The sequence below is a fragment of the Mustela putorius genome, unplaced genomic scaffold (assembly GCF_011764305.1).
Source record: "Mustela putorius furo isolate JIRA1106 unplaced genomic scaffold, ASM1176430v1.1 tig00000095_pilon_pilon_pilon, whole genome shotgun sequence".
Lineage (NCBI taxonomy): Eukaryota > Metazoa > Chordata > Mammalia > Carnivora > Mustelidae > Mustela > Mustela putorius.
In genome coordinates, this window is record NW_025421280.1 from 23,146,324 (window position 1) to 23,163,927 (window position 17,604).

Below are 17,604 nucleotides of genomic sequence, written 5' to 3' on the forward strand. Positions count from 1 at the left end.
GCTAGGGAGGGTGAAGGACGGACTGTGCCATCCTCTGTGTCCCCCTCCCCAGGTCCCTGAGTGTGGGCAGAGGTACAGGTGGCTCCTCTAAGGCTGCCAAGGAGGGTAGAGGTGAGCGGCTACTCAGTGCTGGAGAGGAGGGGGTCTTTATTGGTCAGACTTTCCTCTTGGCCTACTGCCCAGGTGTAGCCAAGGAAAGCCCATACAGCATGGCTAGTGCCAAGGTGAGGAAGGCCAGCAGGCCCAGTGGGGCCAGCAGTCCCTCCTTGGGTGAGGCTCCAGGGCCCTCCACTGGAGGAACGGCCTTGAGCTTCCTGCCCTTGCCCAGGTTGGCACTAGTGTCCGTGGCTCTGGCCAGGGCTTTAGTGGCCGTGGAGGCAGATGGCCTTGGGTTGGTTCCAGCAGAGGCTGTGACCACGTACATGGGCTTGACAGTGCTGAACGGCCTGGCGTGTGCATCCACCCACTGGAGCAGGGCCCGCGGCCTCCACTGACAGATGCTGAGCAGGGCAAGGACGTCACTCTCGGCCATGTGGGAGTCCGGGGGGGCTTGGCCATACAGGCGTGTGTAGACACTGCCCAGACTGTAGCTCTTCCGTGGACCATGCTCTGAGGGGCTGGCAGCACGCTCCAGGGCCTTCAGGGCAGCAATGCTATCCACACAGAGGGCACCATCCAGAACACTAGCAAGGCCTAGTACAGCCAGCTCCGCCTGGAGCAAGGGGAAGTCATAGCGGTCGCCGTTGTGTGCCACGAGGCACCAGGGCTGTGGCTGGCGCTGCAGGAAGGCTCGGAGCAGGCCGGCCAGGTCGGCGTCAAAGCACAGTCGTCCATGTGCTGCCAGTATGGCTGTGCTTAGGCCTGTGATCTTGCTAGCTTCTGGGCTGCAAGCCTTCCCTGGAGCCACACACAGAGAGAGCTTGTCCAGCACCCGGGGTGGTGGGGGCACTGTGGGAGGCCCCTGAGTAGGGGGTGAGCTCTCCAGGGCACATCTGTGGACAGCCAGCAGGCACAGCTCCGTGACCTTGGGCTGGGAGGAAGGCAGGCCAGTGGCCTCCAGGTCCAAGAAAATGAGGGTCTGCACGGGTCCTGGGGCTGGGGCCTGTGAGCCCATGCTGGGTACCTGCCAGGAGCCTGGGGAGGAGCAGGGGTGGGGAGTTGGTGTATGAGTGCCCCAGTGGGAAGAGCTGAGGCAGGTGGGGTGGGGCACCTCAGCACATCTCTGGCCTTCTCTGCAAAGACCAGTGCTGTCACACTGTCGGTGAGCTCTAGGACCTGACCTGCTTCCAGGGCAGGAAGCCAGAGAGGGTGGCTTCCGACTCAACTGTCTTGGGGGAAGGCTTGGCTCCTCCCCTAGCACCCACCAGGTCTGGGCCTAGGTTGGCCATGAGGCTTTCCCACCCTGCCCCAACCCCATGGGGGTCCTCACTTACCGAGCAGCAGGTAGCAGCAGTGATTCGGGTCTGGCTGGTTCTTGCTGCCGGCAGTTAGTGGCGGGAAGTGAAACTTAGTGTGAGCCAGCCTATGGGCTGTCCTGAGTGGGGCCCGCCTTGTTTGTCAGGCGGCCAGGTCTGTCCCTCCCCAAGCACTACCCCCTTCATGACTCCACAGAGGCCTCCGACTTACAGCTGTGGGCCTGCTGGCTGGCACAATGCATCAGAGCCCTCATGCCATGAAAGCCCGCCGGCAGAAGGGTCATGGTGCCCAGCCCTTTGGGGAAGCCTAGCAGCAGGGCTCTAGCCAGCCAGGGACCTCAGCTGCGGCCACCGTGCACCTCCCCGTGGCCCCACTTTCTCAGGTCTCCCAGGTGTAGGCCCCAGCTCCCAGCTGCCTCCTGCCTTGCCACACAATGGTTTCTTCCCGTGGCCTCAGCCCAAAGCGATGACTCAGGACAATTCCACAGGCTGGGCAGGGCCGGGCTTCTTCCTCAGGGCAGATTCGTTACCATGGGGACGGGTCTCAACTCCAGCCAGGCTTAGGAGGGATATCAGCCTTCCCTGGGTCTGGCTCCTGCTCCATCCCTCCCACTCAGCGTCAGACTCAGGAAACATCACAAGGCTGGGGAGTTCTCAAACAACCCTTCACTGCTTTTAATCTGATGAAGCGGAGGGGAAAATAGTGGTTCTGGTGCCACCGTGTGGCTCAATGTTCAGCGGCCTCAGCTGCAGTCCATCTCAGGGTCATCCACATCGGTTTCAGCGGCACAGAGGTCATCCAGGGCTGCCTCTGAGCAGAGAGAACAGGGTTCTACGGTGAAGGCCCAGAGGTGCTGGGCACAGGGGCGAGGAGGAAGACCCACCGCTCCTCCCCCACGCCCGTGGGAACTAACCAGTCCCTTCCACGCCCAGGCCTTGCTCCCTCAGCTACTGCAAGCAAAGTGATACAAAGGCAATTCAGACAGGGATGTTTCTGGAAAAACCATGGCTGCCAGGCCAACTCAACAGATACAAGCAAAGGCAGCCTGCTATGCTCAGAGAGGAGCCAGAGCAGTAAGGCAAGTAGGACCCCAGCGCCAGCAAAGGCTGGAAGGAAGACTGCTGACTTAAGGCCAGGAAGTCTGACCTGTCCTTGAACTTCAGGGAAATACCGCATGTGGGCTGGACAGAGAGGGGTCCTCTTGCTGGCTTACCTTCACAGTCTGCCACGTCAGGAAGCCCTCGAATCAGCATGCTGACCCCTGGCATCACCTGGTCATACTGATGCAGGACCTCCACGCAGTGCACAGTGAAGAGCTTGTCCTTCTGGGACAGGCCATGCAGCAGCAGCACCGTGTCCCGCAGGCACCGCACCGTTCGCTTCTGCTGGTCCGTCCTCGGTGGCCCCCCGGCCCTCCGCACTGTCAGCCACTGTCTGTGCAGCATCACCGTGAGTGCTCGGACCGCCTGCAGGGAGGGCAAAGACTGAGGCCGGGTCTCAGGGCTCCGGTACCCTACTAACCTGCTCAGCTGGACAGGACCCTTCCTAGCCACGCCAGGTGAGGAGGGTTCTGAGCGGGGGCATGAGGTTTAGAAGGGGCAGGGAGTCTCTGCATAGGGTCGCCTCATCCCCCAACTGAGCTGCCAGGCCGCTGGCCCCCGTGCACTCACCTCCACGTTGCACTGGCAGTTAGAGCCAGTGACTGGGGAGGAGGGGCTCTGCACACCAAGCTTAGCCAGGAGCCACACAGCCTAGAACAAGAACAGACTGTTCCATCTGTGATAGAATGAGACCCTGATCACAGTGAGGGCTTTCTAAGGCTTCTACAAGTGCTCCAGTTGCCTTAGGAACTGCCTGTCTTTACAATGGGGTCCAAGAAATGGTCCTGTGGGACCTTCCCAGGCTAGACTCAGGGACAACACCTGTGTCTCACCAGAGACCCACCTGCCTCCAGGCCCCAAAGCCAGGGTGGGTCAGTTCTCAGACACTCTGACAAGTTCCAGGACAGCCTGGGGTCCACCTTTATTGCTTGTGTAGTGTGGAGCCCCCCAAACTGAGGTCCCCTTGTTAGCATCTAGGTAAACTCTTGTTGCCAAAATGAATGAAAGCTCTGTTCCCCCCAGAAGGAGGAGGAACAGAGGCCCTGAGGTGGTGTGGTGGGGCAAGGGGGTGGTAAGCAGGTCACAGAAGGGGCTCTGCAGTTTTTACCTCTTGTTCTAGCTGAAGCCACTGTGTGTCCGAGGCCACTTTGTCAGGCCTTGATGTGATGTACATGTACAGCAGCAGGAGGAGACAGCCTTCTGAAAAGGACGCCCCACCTCTCACACACGGTCCCCCTTCTTACCCAGAGCCCAGGGCACAAGCTGCAGAAGCCGTCAGGAGGCCTCTGACCCGTCCCTGCTCCCACCCTCGCTGCCAGCCTGCAGTGGCAGCACCCCCCTCCCCGCCCCCTCCCTGCCCTGCTCTACCTGAGCGGGAACAGAGCTGGGGCGCCAGTTTCTCATGGTCCACCAGGAGGGAGAGGAGCTCGACAGTCAGCAGCACGCTGGGCAGGGGGCTCTCGGGGCTGAGGCACTGTGGCAGCACACGGAACACACACTGGAACCTACAGCATAGGGGCCCAGAGAGAGGGGACACTGATAACCCCATCCCACAACTCACCCTCATTCTTCACCAGAGGGAATGGGACATTTTGAGCAGGCAATGCGAGGAGGAGCTGTGGTTCAGACCTGGGTTCAAGTGCTGGCCGACTACCACCTGCTTGCTAGGACATTCGCTTCCTGTGAACCAGTGGATACTAGCCTCCACTGCCATAATGCTGTGGCTTAGAGAGGACAGGCCCTAACCGGCCACCTGTAGATGGGGGCTGCCTCCCTGTACCTGGGGTGCCTGGCTTCCACACTGCTCCTGGAGCCTTTCTACCTTAACTTGGGTGTGAAAGTTACAAGCCCACTACCCAAGGAGTGGCCAGGTTCTAGAAGTAACAAATGCAGACTTGGCTAGGGCTGGTTTTATATCACTTGCTGAGCAGACCATTTTTGAAAACACCAGATCCTTTGTCACCACACAGGAGCAGGTGCCCCTTTGGAGCGTGCACGGGTGAGGGGCTCTGGGTATACTCTCCCCCAGGTCTCTTGGGCACAGGGAACTAGGAACTAAGTCCCGAGACAACCATCATTTGCTCAACCCACACAACCTTGTGGGGAGAGGGGCACTTTTATGTGGCCCCCTTCATGCATCATGCATCTGCAGTGTCTCACCACACACCACTGAGGGTTAAGAATATTTCTCAGTATGCCAATCAGGAAGCAAGTCCCCACTATTTGAGGTGAAATCATTTCAGAGCAGATCCTGTTCGGTGGATAAGCTCCATGTTTTCAGGCACCAGGGAGCATGGAACTTTGTGGGAAACTGGGATTTGACCTGGTTGTTACTCAATTTCATCATTAGAAGTGGTCTCTAGTCCTCATGTAAAGTCCCTGAAACTATCTGCAAGAAAAATCCATCTTTATATATGACACAGTGGTTTCCAAATTATTTTTGGATAGCATCAGCCTTTTAAAAAAATTTTTTCCAGAGCCCCCAAACATGCAAGAGAGAATAGTCTTGTTCTATTTGGAGCTGGGGATGAGACCTCTTTGCTCAAAAGCCACTGCCATCCCAGTACCCAGGAATGATCCAGTAACTGGGAATGACCTATGGCTACACCAGATATAGTAGGAAGACATGGATGGGTCTGAGGGTTAGGGTTAGGGCAAAAGTCCCTTTTATGAGACCGCTGTCTGCCTGGCTACTTGTGTTGCCCTGCAGTGTTGGAGCACATGTCCTTTGCTTTCATGCCAAGGTGAACAGGAAGCTGTGTGGTAGTGGGGTTCAGCCTGCAAGGATGTAGGAATTCTGACACCAAGAAGCACCAAGTTGGAAGTGGTGTCAGATCATGATCAAGGGCAAGTCAAGGCACTTGCCCAGCATGCTCTCTTCATTCATATTCATGTGCTTACAGCTAGGTGTAGGGATGCAGGGCTGTAAGGTGTCCCCTGAGATATTGAACAGAAGGCACCTATCTGACCTATAGTAAGCATCCCCTGACTAGCTGTTTTGTCATGTTCTTGTGGACAAGCTCAACAGGGATGGAATGATGGTCTCTCTACCAACAGGACTGGTAAGAAGTGGTTCCTGGCATTCATTCAATACCTATGAAACAAGCAACCAGCCCCTCTGAGCTAGCTCTGTGCCAGACACGTGGGTAACAGCTCTGAACCCACCATGCTGCCCACAGCTCTGAGGACAACCGTTAGCATGGACCAGCCCAGCCAAAATATCCTCTAATGGAAAGCAGGATCCAGAAGTGTTTTTAGGAGGCAAGTATGCTAAGCACAGAGACTAAAAGCTTAAGGTAACTGCAGCCAGTGGAGTTACTCCTAATAGGAACTGCCTTCTTGGTGGCGTGCTGAGGAGGAGATGGATTATCGCATGGGGGATGAGCTGAATGGTGTTTACAGTTCCTCCCAGTCTTAAGGCTCTGGAACCCCACGTTAGGATTATGACTACAGTGTTCACAAGCTAGGTTCACTATATAACCACTTCCCACAAACCTTAAGAGGAGCAAGTAACCTGTGACTTGTGCCAGAGTGGGGCACGGTGATGATGGGCAGATTCCCAGCAAGGTCAGCTTACGGGCTACCCCATACCCTCTGCTTCCTTAGGGAACCCCACCAAATTTAAATGTGGTATGATTCGCGGTCTTCACCTGATCCATGGCCCAGGTTCAAGGCTCTTGGTTCAGCCTTTGTCTGTCCTGGGGACTGGATGCTTTTCCATAGCGGCTAAAAGCCTTCTTTCATCACATGTGTCTTTTGCTTACCTGCTGTACAGAGGCAGAATTAAGCCAAATAAATCACTTCCTTGGTTTTCCTAAATCACTTTCTTGGTTCTCCTACCACCTGGCCCCACTTTCCATTACTTAAGAACTCTTTGATTGAAGCCTCAGAACATAAAACCAAGGCTTAGCACTGAGAAGTATAGAAAAGTCAAGATTGGGCAAAGTATAAGGGCCATGGGATAGACCTCAAGAGGTCAGGTGAGACCCACAGAGAATCATGACCCCATGCTGTGTTATACCTGGGGAGGAAATCAAAGGAAGCATTTTCAGCTAATTTCACCAAAATCGTAAGACACTGGCTCAGGACACTGGCTTGAAGATGACCTGTTGCTGAAGAAGAGAAAGTCAACAGGTAAAGAAGCATCTTCAGTAGTGGATGCTGGCCTTGGTCACTGGCAAGCCCCTTTGGAGCTGAGGACACATCCCCATGATCTTGTCTGTGAACCAGGCTCTGGTTTCCTTCCATAGCAGCAGAATCCACCCCTGCATCGGACAGTAATTGGTGGACGACCGCTCCGCTGTGGCACACGAGGTGCTGAAGAACACTGAGGGATGCCACAGAGAAGCCTTCCAGGTTACAAAGGGAGTCCTCGAGGCTGGCCTCTCCCCCAGAGCTCACGCAGGAGGAACGTGCCGCTGAGTCCCCAGGCGCTCCACTTCTCTTGGCTCCTGCCAAATCTTGCAGAGCCTGGCAGTGTAAGCTGATAAAGAACTGTACCAGGGGGAGGAGATGCACAGCTCCAGAAAGCTGGCAGAGTGGGAAGGCCCTTCTGCCGCCCTCTGCTGTGTCTCCATCACAGGAGCCTTCATCCCGGGCAATGAGATTCAGTCCAGTGAGTGCCAGGTTCTGTGCTTCTCTCAGAGCCAAGAGGGGAAATGACCCATCGCGAGAACCTGTGGTCCTCAGGCTTGAAATCCCAGTCAAGGTACTAGCAGTAAATAAAGAAGAAAACACACAAGCATGAGATGAGAGACAAGGTCAAGGGCTTCAGTCAACCTGCCCGCCAAATTCTCTAGTTTCCCAAACTGTACCCCACCCCCGCCCACTCCTGCCATGGGCACACAGACCTCCCAGGCTGGCCAGGACCAGAAAGGGACTTGCTTCCTGGGAGCTCCTTCCTAAATGAGGTTTTTTTTTTTTTTTTTTTTAATTTTTATTTATTTGACAGAGAAAAATCACAAGTAGGCAGAGAGGCAGGCAGAGAGAGAGAGGGGAGGAAGCAGGTTCCCTGCGGAGCAGAGAGCCTGACGTGGGGCTCGATCCCAGGACCCTGGGACCACAACCTGAGCCGAAGGCAGAGGCTTTAACCCACTGAACCACCCAGGCGCCCCCCTAAATGAGCTTTTTAGGAGTCTGAGGCTTACCTGCCAAACCCTGGGGGCTGCAGCAGAGTACTTGTAGGAGCCTCAGAACAACTGCTCAGGAGGTGGCACAGACCTAGTGATGACCCTGGGATCAAAGGCTGCTTCAGGAGGAGGTTTATCAAAATGGAACCTGCAGAAGACACAGTAATTCTAGAAGGTTCTGACAAGGGAGGCCTTTTCTAAGGCTTCAGAAGGAAAAGTGAAGGTTCCTTGGACACTAACTGTCCTCAGCTCCACTGAGATCCCTGTGGGTGCTGAGGGCTCTGGGACACACCTGCTTTGGCCCCTTCTAGTTTACAGTCTTCTGGTGAAGTCACAGACTACCACTCCCCTGGACCCTCTGAAGGACTGCCTGGGGTGCTGGTTCTCAAAGACAATTCAAAGACAACCAGAGCTGTGCCAGCCTCCTGCACGAGGGGTGGGTGTTCTGGTACCTTGAGTGTTTGATCTCTGCATCCAGCTGTCAATAAGACTTTTCTGGGATTCTTCTTGCTTTATGGAGTCACCTCCCAGACTGTGGCTCTTATTCTCTACAACTAGATAAAATGTGAATCAAAACTTGAGCACGAAAGCAGAGGCATATCAGAAACTCTTGAACATAATGAGTCTTTAAACTTTTTTTTTTTTAAGTAAACTTTACCCTTAATGTGGGGCTCGAACTCATAACTCTAAGATCGGGGTTGTGTGCTCTATGCACTGGACCAGCCAGGAGACCCATCATGAGTTTAAAACAGAAACTATTCCACCTCCTCAACCATGGAAACCTTGGATTAAAACAAGAGCCAGAGCAACTCAATAACCTTCACATTTTTGCCTTTCTCATGGAAAACAGGAGCTTATTCAAGGAAAGGAAAGTTCCTTTATACTGGCTATGTTTCTGGCATGTTGAGTGGGGAGGCTTTAAAATACGCCTGCAAATTCTAGAGACACTTCTTTTCAAAAGGCGCGGCCTAGTTTCCTTTCCCTTGAACACGGCTTCTAACAAACAGAATGTGGCAGAAGTGATGCTATGGGACTTCTGCGGCTAGGCCATAAAAGGGCTGGCTTCCACCTGGCTCTCTCCGGTCGGTTAGCTCTAGAGGAAGCCGTCCACCAGGTTATGAGGTCATCCAAGTAGCTCTGTAGAGAGGCCCACATGTGGAGAACTCCGCTGCCAGTCATGTGACTGAGCTACTTTGAAAGAGATCTTCCAGCCCAGACAAGCCTTCAGTGACTGCCGTCTCCACAGAGACAAACCGTTCCCACTGTGCTCTGTCAGCACTCTTGTTCCACAGACCCAGGAGAAATGCTCCTTGTTGTTTTAAGCCACAAGTCTGAATAGCTCGTTACACAGCAATGGATGAGAGACAGACTGACTTACCCTCTCTGCCCACCAGGGACTTGTATCCTGGCTCTGTCTGGAAGGGGTGGGGAAGGGACATGTTAGCACTAAAAGACTCCTTTGTAGGGAAAGATGGTTTTCCAAACTGTGGAGAACATGCTTCTGGCTTTACAGTCACAGAAGGGCTTTTCCTAGGACTGGAAAAAGTTAACTATGAAAGCAAAGTAATGATTCTGCTAAAACCATTTAAAATACCCGGTTATAAAACTTCTAACTTATTCACGTGTTAAACTTTTTGCATCTAGGTGCTTTAACCAAAGGTTTTATCTATTTTATATTTGTCATTCTTTATCAGGATAGCAGTGCAAAATTCAAGGCATTTTGTTCCAAATTGTTGAAAACCTCTTTCATCTCCATTTTCTTCTAATCACCCCAAAATACTGGCTTTAATTCTAGTACTGTTTACAATTCCACCCAAATATCTTTTTAATGTGGAACAACCTCTTATTCAATAGTCCCCAGAGGCTGAATTCAGAGATTTTCAGTAGAAAGAGCTCCTATTAAAAGGCATGTCATGTCCTGCAACTTGAAAACCAAGCCAATTCTTCGGTGCCAGGGTCTTGGTGTTAGAGAAGCAGTTTTAACCCTCTGAGTACATCAAACAACGCCAGGACCCTTCTGTCAGAGATGTGTGAAGAGGTGAGGATGGACCCCCTCTGCTCTCCTGTCTGACCTGGACTAAGCAAGGCAAGGAGAGTTCAATTTCACACCCTGCCTATTATGAGCAAAGACAGCAGAATGTTCAATACCAGAAAAAAAGATACCCTGACCCATACTGTTCAAATTTCAAGGCTGGTATCAACAGCGTGCCAGACTTCTCTGGCAGGCAGGGGGCAGGACAAGACCATTAACAAGCTGATCACATCTGTAGCAAAGGTGGGACGGTTGCACAAAGGTCCCAGGGCAGCAAATGAGAAAAAAAAGTTCCAAGTAGTTGGGACTGAAATACACTTATACCTGGGGCAAGATCAGTTATTTGAAACAAATTACATAAAAATGAAGACTGGCTCACCCCAAAAGTTCAGAGAGCATCTTTCTAGCCTTTTTAAGTCCTGAGTATAAAGTCCTACAGAGAGGAAGCCCTCCTGGAGTGTGAGGCCTTTATGCTGTGATGCACCAAACCTTTCAAGCCTGATCTAAAGCACCTTCAAGGTCTTTAGGAAAGAGGATCTGTGCTCAAATGGCAAAGTTTAAATGGCCTTCATTCAAGATTAGCCTGACCTTATTCATACTTTCTATAAACCATGCAAAACCACTCTCTCTCCAGCACCATCCTTACCTGATATGGGGAATAGAGGGAGCAACCAATTTATTTGCTCGTTCGCTGCTTTGGAGCTTTGACCTTAATTCATTCATCTCCGCATCTTTAAACTGGAGTTCAGACTGCAATGATTGGAGCTGGAAGGCAAAAGCAACATACTCCTGGTGGCCCATCATACATGCAAAATTATCTCTGGGCTTCAAATCTCAAGCTCATAACAGAAAACAAACCATGAGAATAAGTATGAAAGTCTGATGTGACACAAATGTCCTTTCTATCAAGCTTTAGCCTTCTTCCCAAAAGTCAGCATGGTATTCTAGAAAGACGTTTTGACCCGAACTATTGCGAGGTAGTGTGTGAGGGTTCAGATACCATTTCCTCAGCCTCTCTGAACTTTAGCTTATCTGTAACACAAATACCTGGCTTCATGGTTGGGGGGATTAAATAGGAAGGACGGACGTGAACTGCCCAGTCTGGCACCTGGCAAGGTGTCGTATCTTACAGTGACATGTCAACCTTTTGATGAACATAGTGGTGTACGATTCCAGGTCTTCTTGAAAGTCTGGGGAGAGGATTTGGAAATGTTGCCAAAACGCCATGCAGCACGGGGAGACCTGCTCCAGCTTACAGCCAAGAGTAAGTGCTGTGACTCTCTGGGCGCACTCTCCGTGCCAAGTATAGTACCAGTCACAGCACTCCCAGCAAGTGCAGGGCTGTTTAAATCTTACAGCAACCCTTTTAGTTATTCCCTGGAACAGATAATGGAAATGAGTCACAAAGCTTAAGTCATTACCCTGGGCTCTCCACTCATATGTGAGAAAGCCTGGATTCAAACTCTGTTTGGTCTGCTTACAACTCCCTGGCTCTTCCATCATGCATGTGGAGAGATAACCGTTGCTGTTAGTGCAGGGGCACAGGTTAGTGCTTCTTTAAAGTTTGCTAACTTGCTGAATGAATGGCAGAATAAGACCCAGGTCCTTGAGATTGAAGCCTTGGAAAGTGCTGAAGGAAAATGGTGTTATGTAAGGACACCTAGTAATTTCTCCCTGGAACAGCAGCTCCCTCCCCTGATAAATAATCATTTCCCTACCTCTGTGTGATTTAAACAGGAGCTATCATCTCTGTGGTTGCAGTGACTGGGTCAGGGACAGGCGCCTGACTCAGGTCAGACCAATCAATGAGAGCCTTGAGATGGTAGTGGTGGTGGGGCAAGTATTCAGTCTGCTTTGGAGCTATGAAATATGGGCCCAAGAGCTGCTGGAGAACATATCCTTTACCATAAGGATGGAGCCTGTCTATAGAGTAGACAGGAAAGACAAGTTGCAGCAAGGCTTAAGTCATTCAAGGCCTCCACACACCTGTTTTTTCCCAGACTTAATTATGGAAGTCAGTACATTTTCTTTTGGCCAAAGCTAGGTCAACTGAGTTTCTAACCTGCCAAAAAAGCTCTTACTTAAGCCTATTTCTGGAAAGTCTAAGCTATTGATTTGTTCCAGCCAAGACCAACTATCATAGCTACCACAGCAAAGGAGTTTCTTCTAAGTCCTTTTCCAAACCACATGCAGAGCCTGAAGAAAAGTATATGTAAGTTACTGATAGCAGAAAGTATTTAAGACAAACAACTGTTGAAATCTTCCAGGAAGATTTAAAGACACTTTGGTCATTGCTTCTAACAGAACTCAGTGAACAGGCAAAAAACACTTGTTCTTGTGGCCAGAACAAGGGAAAAAAAAAAAAGTTCACCTTTTTGGAAAATTCCTTTTCTTTGTCACCAAGTGCTTGAGTTTTCTCTTGCTCAAGAAGGAAATGTGATCTTCTCTGTTCCTCTAGCATGGATTCTGTCTGATGCAGTGAGTCCCGCAAAATTTTTATTTCTCCATTTTTAATGAGGACTTCTTCTTCCATTGCTTTCATCTGTAAATCCCAAATCAATCTTGTGAAAAGCTTACAAGGGTAAGTTACATATATACTTGTTTCAACATATAGTTGTGGAGATGGAAAAAGCACATGTAAACCATGTTCTACAGACCAGAAGTCCCCAAATACATCCATACCAACTAGATGTTGCCATGGTCCACTAGGCCCATTCGTGGAACAGTTGACATTCAGCAAGCTAGCTTAAGGACACACTGTCATTCACACATACAGATTCTGTAGGTTCTAAAAGTATTAAACAATCTGGGTCACGCACTTCACAGTTCCAGAATTTCACGCTATGTTCCTAGTTTTCCTAAGGACCTAACCTACAGATGGTCATATAAACGATGTCTGCTTTTCTGCAAAACTGCTAATGAAAACAGCAAACATATGTATAAGACATATGCTATAAATTTGTCTCAGTGCTATGACAGAAAGTTTGTATCTCTTTTTGGATTGGGTGTACACTGTTTCTTTTCTTGCCTAGTTGTTAGGAATCTCAGGATTTGGTTTCTTTCAGTCTGAATTTTCTGGCTTTCCCCAGCCTTCCTCCATTTTGTGGGGCTGAATCTTGAACCCTTGTTTTAAAGCATTTACATATCTTACTGTACAATGCTTTATAACACATGCATAAATGATTAAATTAGCTATAAGAACCACAAGTTAAGTCACTTACCTTTTCTTTAAGTTCTTTGTATTGTGCCTGAAGTACTTCTAATTCAAAATTATCTTGAACTGGAACAAATTCTCTGTTCTTCCCTACAGGAGTTTTTGACATCCCATCTAATCTGGGGACCTTATGAACATCTGTAAAAAACAGTTCCCATATACTTTTCAGAATCCAACATTTTCCCACAGCACTGTCGATCAATGCTGAAAAGAATCACTCTTGAAAGCAAATTAGAGAAAGTTCTAGTAAGCAATATAGTTATTTTCCAACCTAAGGAATCAAACTCACAAATGATCCTTATAAAATAACAGATCCTGCCACTCCCCTCAACCCCCAATTTTAAGAGTCTCATCTGAAGGCTGAAAACATGTTGTGCGGACCTCACTGATCAGCAGTTGGTGATCTATTTTTCAACAATATTTACTGAGCACCTTTATCTACACCAACACCTACACCTACTGAGCACCTGGCACAATCTAGTCTCTAAAGGTACAGCAGTTAGCTTAATGGTTCCAGTCCTTACACTCACAGAGCTTATAGAACATTCAAAAAGATTCACACAAATGCAAAATTACAACTGTGATAAGAGCTGCACAAAAGAACAAATATAGGAAAGCCTATCTGAAGGGGATTTGATCCAACAGGAATGACTGGAAGTCTTCCCAAGAAAGTGATGACTGAGCTCGGAGCTGAAGAATGAGCAGAATTTAAGCAGATGAGGAGGAATGGGGAAATGGATGAAAAGAACACCATGTACAAGAAATAGCAAGGAAGCAGGGAGAATTCAAGAAATGAAGGTCGTGTAGCTTAAACTCGGAAAGAGTGGGAAAGGGCCAGGCCATACTAGCCCTGCAGGCCATGTTAAGAACTTTGATCTTTTTTTTTAAAAAGATTTATTTATTTATTTATTTGACAGACAGAGATCACAAGTAGGCAGGGGGGGGGCAGGCTCCCTGCTGAGCAGAGCGCCCGATGTGGGGCTCAATCCCAGGACCCTGGGATCATGCCCTGAGCCGAAGACAAAGGCTTTAACCCACTGAGCCACCCAGGTGCCCCTCTTTTTTTTTCCTTAAAGATTTTATTTATTTATTTATTTATTTGAGAGAGAGAGCGAGCACAAGTAGAGAGGAGCAGGGAGAGGGGGACAAGCATATTCCATGCTGAGCACAGAACCCAATGGGGGCTCGATCTCATGACCCTGAGCTGATATCAAGAGTCAGAGGCTTAACCAGCTGAGCCACCCAGGTACCCCAGGACTCTGATCTTTATAATAGAGGCAGTGGGAAGTCATTAAAGGGCTTCAGTAGGGATGTTCACTTTTATCTGTGTGAGCCACAGCCAGATTTGAGTTCTGCAAAGATCACTCTGGCTGTGGTGTAAAGTCTGACTTACAGGGAGTCAAGACTGGAAACAGGGAGAATTTAGCAGATTATTGTCCAGACAGAAGGAGTGATTGTAGCATAGATCAGGGAGATGGTAGAGATGATGCAAAAAGGATGGATTCCCGAGGTGGACTAAGAAGGTAAAGTTATAGGATTTGGAAAGGAATTAGATGGTCAAAGAAAGGGAACTGTTGCCTTGTGCCATCTGATGGAGAGTGGTGCTAGTCACTGTTGTACAGAATATTTAGTCATTAATGAACATTTTCTGAATGTCCACTCTGCCAAATGCCGCGCTGGCAATAGTGGAGAATGACAGGGTTTCCAGGAGGTGAATGTGTGAGATTTAAGATACCTGTGAGATATCCAAGTAGAGATGCAAGGTGCCCTCAAAACTTTTATCTTTCTGTGACTCCACAAGATTTCATACCTTTCTCTAGCTAGAAATGTAAGCTCCTGAAGGAAGGAGCTTTTTTTTTTGTCTTTTGTTAATTGCTAAGTATGTTGCAGTTCCTAAGGTTTTCGGCACCTAGTACAACTTACTGGTTGTATAAAGGAATAAATCTCTTTCATCTCTTGCCTGGCCAGGCCCCTCTCTTATGTTCTTGCGGCCCAAGCGGAGGTGGGGGTTGGTGGGGGCGCAGTGGTAATCATTAGATCTAGAGCCTCCCAAACCCTTCACAAGAATGAGTTCCCATGTGTGGGTATGATTCTGGTGGTGGTGGACGTGTTCTAAGGATCTCTGCTTAGAACCAAGAACTTCGTGGCCCAAACTTTATAAACTAAAATGTAACCTAATTTTCCATATTTCAAATCGGCTGTCTGACATTCTTGATCCATTTCTCCCCGAAATCAAAAGGCCTTCTGAGATACAACCACTGCTTAAATGAAGCCATTCCTGTATTTTTAGGAGGGCAGTGTGGGTGCAGGACACCGGGGCCGCGGTCTCTGTGGGGTGCCGAAGCCACAGCCATCAGGGAGGTCTGGCGAGGTCTGCACCACCCTCCGGGGAAAGGCCCCGAAGCGCACTCACTGGACACGTCCCGAGCAGCGGCCGGGCACTGGCTCAGGGCCTGCGACGCGAGGGTGTCGAGTTCCTCCAGGTCGTCGGCAGTGAAATCCCCGTGCGCGCCGAACGGGTCTTCGGGGTCCGGGGCGGCGGCCGCTGGGAAGCCCCGGGCTCGCTTGGTCGGAGGGTGCCCGGTGCTGGGCGGAGGGCCAGGGCCAGGCGCCGGGAGCCCGCTCCGCCTCCTGCTGCTCGGCGCGGGGGTTCCAGCCATGCTTCCGCCGGCCACTGTCCGAGAGCACCCGAGGAAGGCCTGGTCGCCGCGAGGCAGGATCGCGGACCAACCGCCCGCGCGCCGCCGCTCTCCTCAGCCGCTAGGGCCACGCCCCCGAGCCCACGGGCCCATCGGCTCCAGCCAGCGGGCGCGGAAGAATGACCTAATCCGAACGCGTCGCCGTGCTCCGCTGAGAGCGGGCTTTTCTCGGTGGAGTCCCGCCCCCCAGTCCATCTCTGCTGGGCGCTGTGGTACCGGTGGCTGGGTCTCCGTGGGTCTCCGTGGGTCTTCGGCGGGATGTGTGCTGCGCGGTCCACGTTACCAAGGGGCGGGGCCGAGCCTTACCAGCCTTACAGCGCCGGTGGCTCTGCGCCCCCTCCGCGCAGCCGCGGTGGAGTCTGCCCTGACATTCACACGTACACGTGAATCGTGACAGGCAGCGTTCAGGGGTTTGGTCTCTATGACTTCGCTGTTTTCCTCCCGCCGGACTCACCTCTCACATACCCAGAGGTCCTCTTGAGGAGGCGTCTGGGAGAGTGGAGTTGGACGGAGTATGAATACAACTTTTGTGAGGAGGTATCTTTGAGAAGAGTTAATGTTTTGAGTGTGTGTATTTGAGATAGGTCTGGAGAAGAAAGGTCACAGAGAAGGGGTGATCCTGAGAAGAGTGTGCCTGTTTTGGAGAGTGTGGGAACTAACTCTTCAGGCTGTTGGCATTCATTCATTTCTCTGAGAGCGCCTGAGTGGTTTTGTCTTAAGCGCAGGTCATAAATGGACGAGGAGGCTCAGGAGGTCAAGAGACCTCTTGACCCTTGCCCCTTGAAAGTGGCACCTGGGCTGCCCTCCAGTTTGAGTGGGAGTGACTGACTTAGCAAGGAGACTGGCATACAAGTCTCCTCAGACGAGAATACAACACTGACATGGAAGCCACACAAATGCCAGGTAGGTGTTCCCTGTGGCAAAGAGAGGTTAAGCCTTCAAAGAGGAGCAGGACTTGGGCACCTGACAGGGTATTATTGGGGAGCAGTAGTGTGCAGGACAGTTAGCGGGTACAGGGTGTTAGAGAGTAACAGAGGTAAGACTCTACTGTTGCACACTCAGTACCAAACTTAGGTTTTAAGTGTCCTATGAATGTTTATGGAAACAGTGAATGAAGGGGAGATGGTTGTCGGGGTGTAGATCTTGAATATCAGAGTTTAGTTTTTGAGACAACTAGTAGGTTCCCTCAGTAGGCCCAAATGTTGAACACTTTTCTTAATTATGGCAGGTCTCTGGTCTTGTGAAGAAAGGATTGTCCTTCGTTTGTCAGGAAGGATTAGGTTCCACCAGAGTAGCAGGCAGCGGCATGTGTTTTGTGCTGGATCTTGGGGGTTGTTCTCAGCACAGCGTGCTGGCACTTGATCTTGGGAGTTATTCTCAGCCCCACAGGGAATGCCAGAAGTCCAGAGTGTGCTGGCTGTGCAACTTTCCAGAAGTGGACCAAGGAGGGCCCCCCCTTATTAATATCAAGTACCTTAGTCATAAAACGGGCTTCAATCTATTAAAAAACCTTTTCCAGTTTTGACTTAGCAAAATCTGACTAGTTCTAGAGCCCTTCTTGAAAACAGGCTATTAGAGAAAGATGAGCACTATTAGCATAATTTCCAGTGATATGAAGAGCTTGGAGGGGAAATCCAGACTTGTGCCACTGAATTGTTCCAATATATATGCATTTAGCCTCTGCCTCCTCCAGTTTACTCCTCCTGGAGTCAAAGGTGATCATCAACAAATATAAAGAGAAAAAAATAAAGGTAACAGACAACTGGGACCACCACTTTATAGACAGTGGTAAGGGAAAAGCTCACTACTGTGATGTTTGAATTCTCTAAAGGAAGAGAGGCAGTCTCCAGAATACACAAGTGACAGGCAGAAGGAAGAGTTAGTAAGAACAGTGAGCCAGCTTGCTTACAATGTAGACCACTGTGGCTCAAGATGATCAGGGGATGAATGGTATCAGAAGGTAGGGAGTGGCAGCCACATGCCTGACTGGTCATTGTGGGGACTCAATTTTGCC

At 50.3% G+C, this 17,604-nt stretch overlaps 2 protein-coding genes across 5 annotated transcripts; both read right to left on the reverse strand.

Moving 5' to 3' along the window:
- Window positions 1-130: 130 nt before the first annotated feature.
- On the reverse strand, window positions 131-1,929 carry TREX1 (three prime repair exonuclease 1). The gene is made up of 2 exons (XM_004760727.3): window positions 1,434-1,929; window positions 131-1,134 (listed from the first exon to the last, which is right to left on the reverse strand). Exon 2 carries the CDS (start codon window positions 1,112-1,114, stop codon window positions 173-175), a length of 942 nt encoding a protein of 313 aa, XP_004760784.1. The 5' UTR covers window positions 1,115-1,134; window positions 1,434-1,929; the 3' UTR covers window positions 131-172.
- A 137-nt stretch (window positions 1,930-2,066) lies between these two features.
- LOC101671444 (ATR interacting protein) lies at window positions 2,067-15,551 on the reverse strand. Of its 4 annotated transcripts, none has more exons than XM_013060501.2 (14): window positions 15,305-15,551; window positions 12,899-13,029; window positions 12,049-12,219; window positions 10,324-10,442; window positions 9,024-9,181; window positions 8,098-8,199; window positions 7,664-7,793; window positions 6,538-7,227; window positions 3,885-4,021; window positions 3,625-3,716; window positions 3,087-3,167; window positions 2,630-2,882; window positions 2,330-2,366; window positions 2,067-2,226 (listed from the first exon to the last, which is right to left on the reverse strand). In XM_013060501.2, coding segments are annotated over exons 1-14 (2,349 nt in total). In that variant the 3' UTR covers window positions 2,067-2,225. The 4 variants fall into 4 exon arrangements, with proteins under 4 accessions (XP_012915955.2, XP_012915956.2, XP_012915954.2 ...); XM_013060502.2 differs by having other exon boundaries at window positions 2,067-2,247; XM_013060500.2 differs by lacking the exon at window positions 2,330-2,366 and having other exon boundaries at window positions 3,625-3,713.
- Window positions 15,552-17,604: the final 2,053 nt, after the last annotated feature.

What these genes read in the sequence shown, in the direction of transcription:
- LOC101671444 (XM_013060499.2), bottom strand. Translation starts at nt 15,551, where the DNA reads ATGGCTGGAACCCCCGCGCCGAGCAGCAGGAGGCGGAGCGGGCTCCCG. An exon ending in CCCTCTATTCCCCATATCAG is followed by an intron (nt 9,182 to 10,323) that starts GTAAGGATGGTG and finishes AACTTTTTCCAG; the next exon opens with TCCTAGGAAAAGCCCTTCTG. An exon ending in TGACGTGGCAGACTGTGAAG is followed by an intron (nt 2,227 to 2,629) that starts GTAAGCCAGCAA and finishes CTCTCTGCTCAG; the next exon opens with AGGCAGCCCTGGATGACCTC.
- TREX1 (XM_004760727.3), bottom strand. Translation starts at nt 1,114, where the DNA reads ATGGGCTCACAGGCCCCAGCCCCAGGACCCGTGCAGACCCTCATTTTC.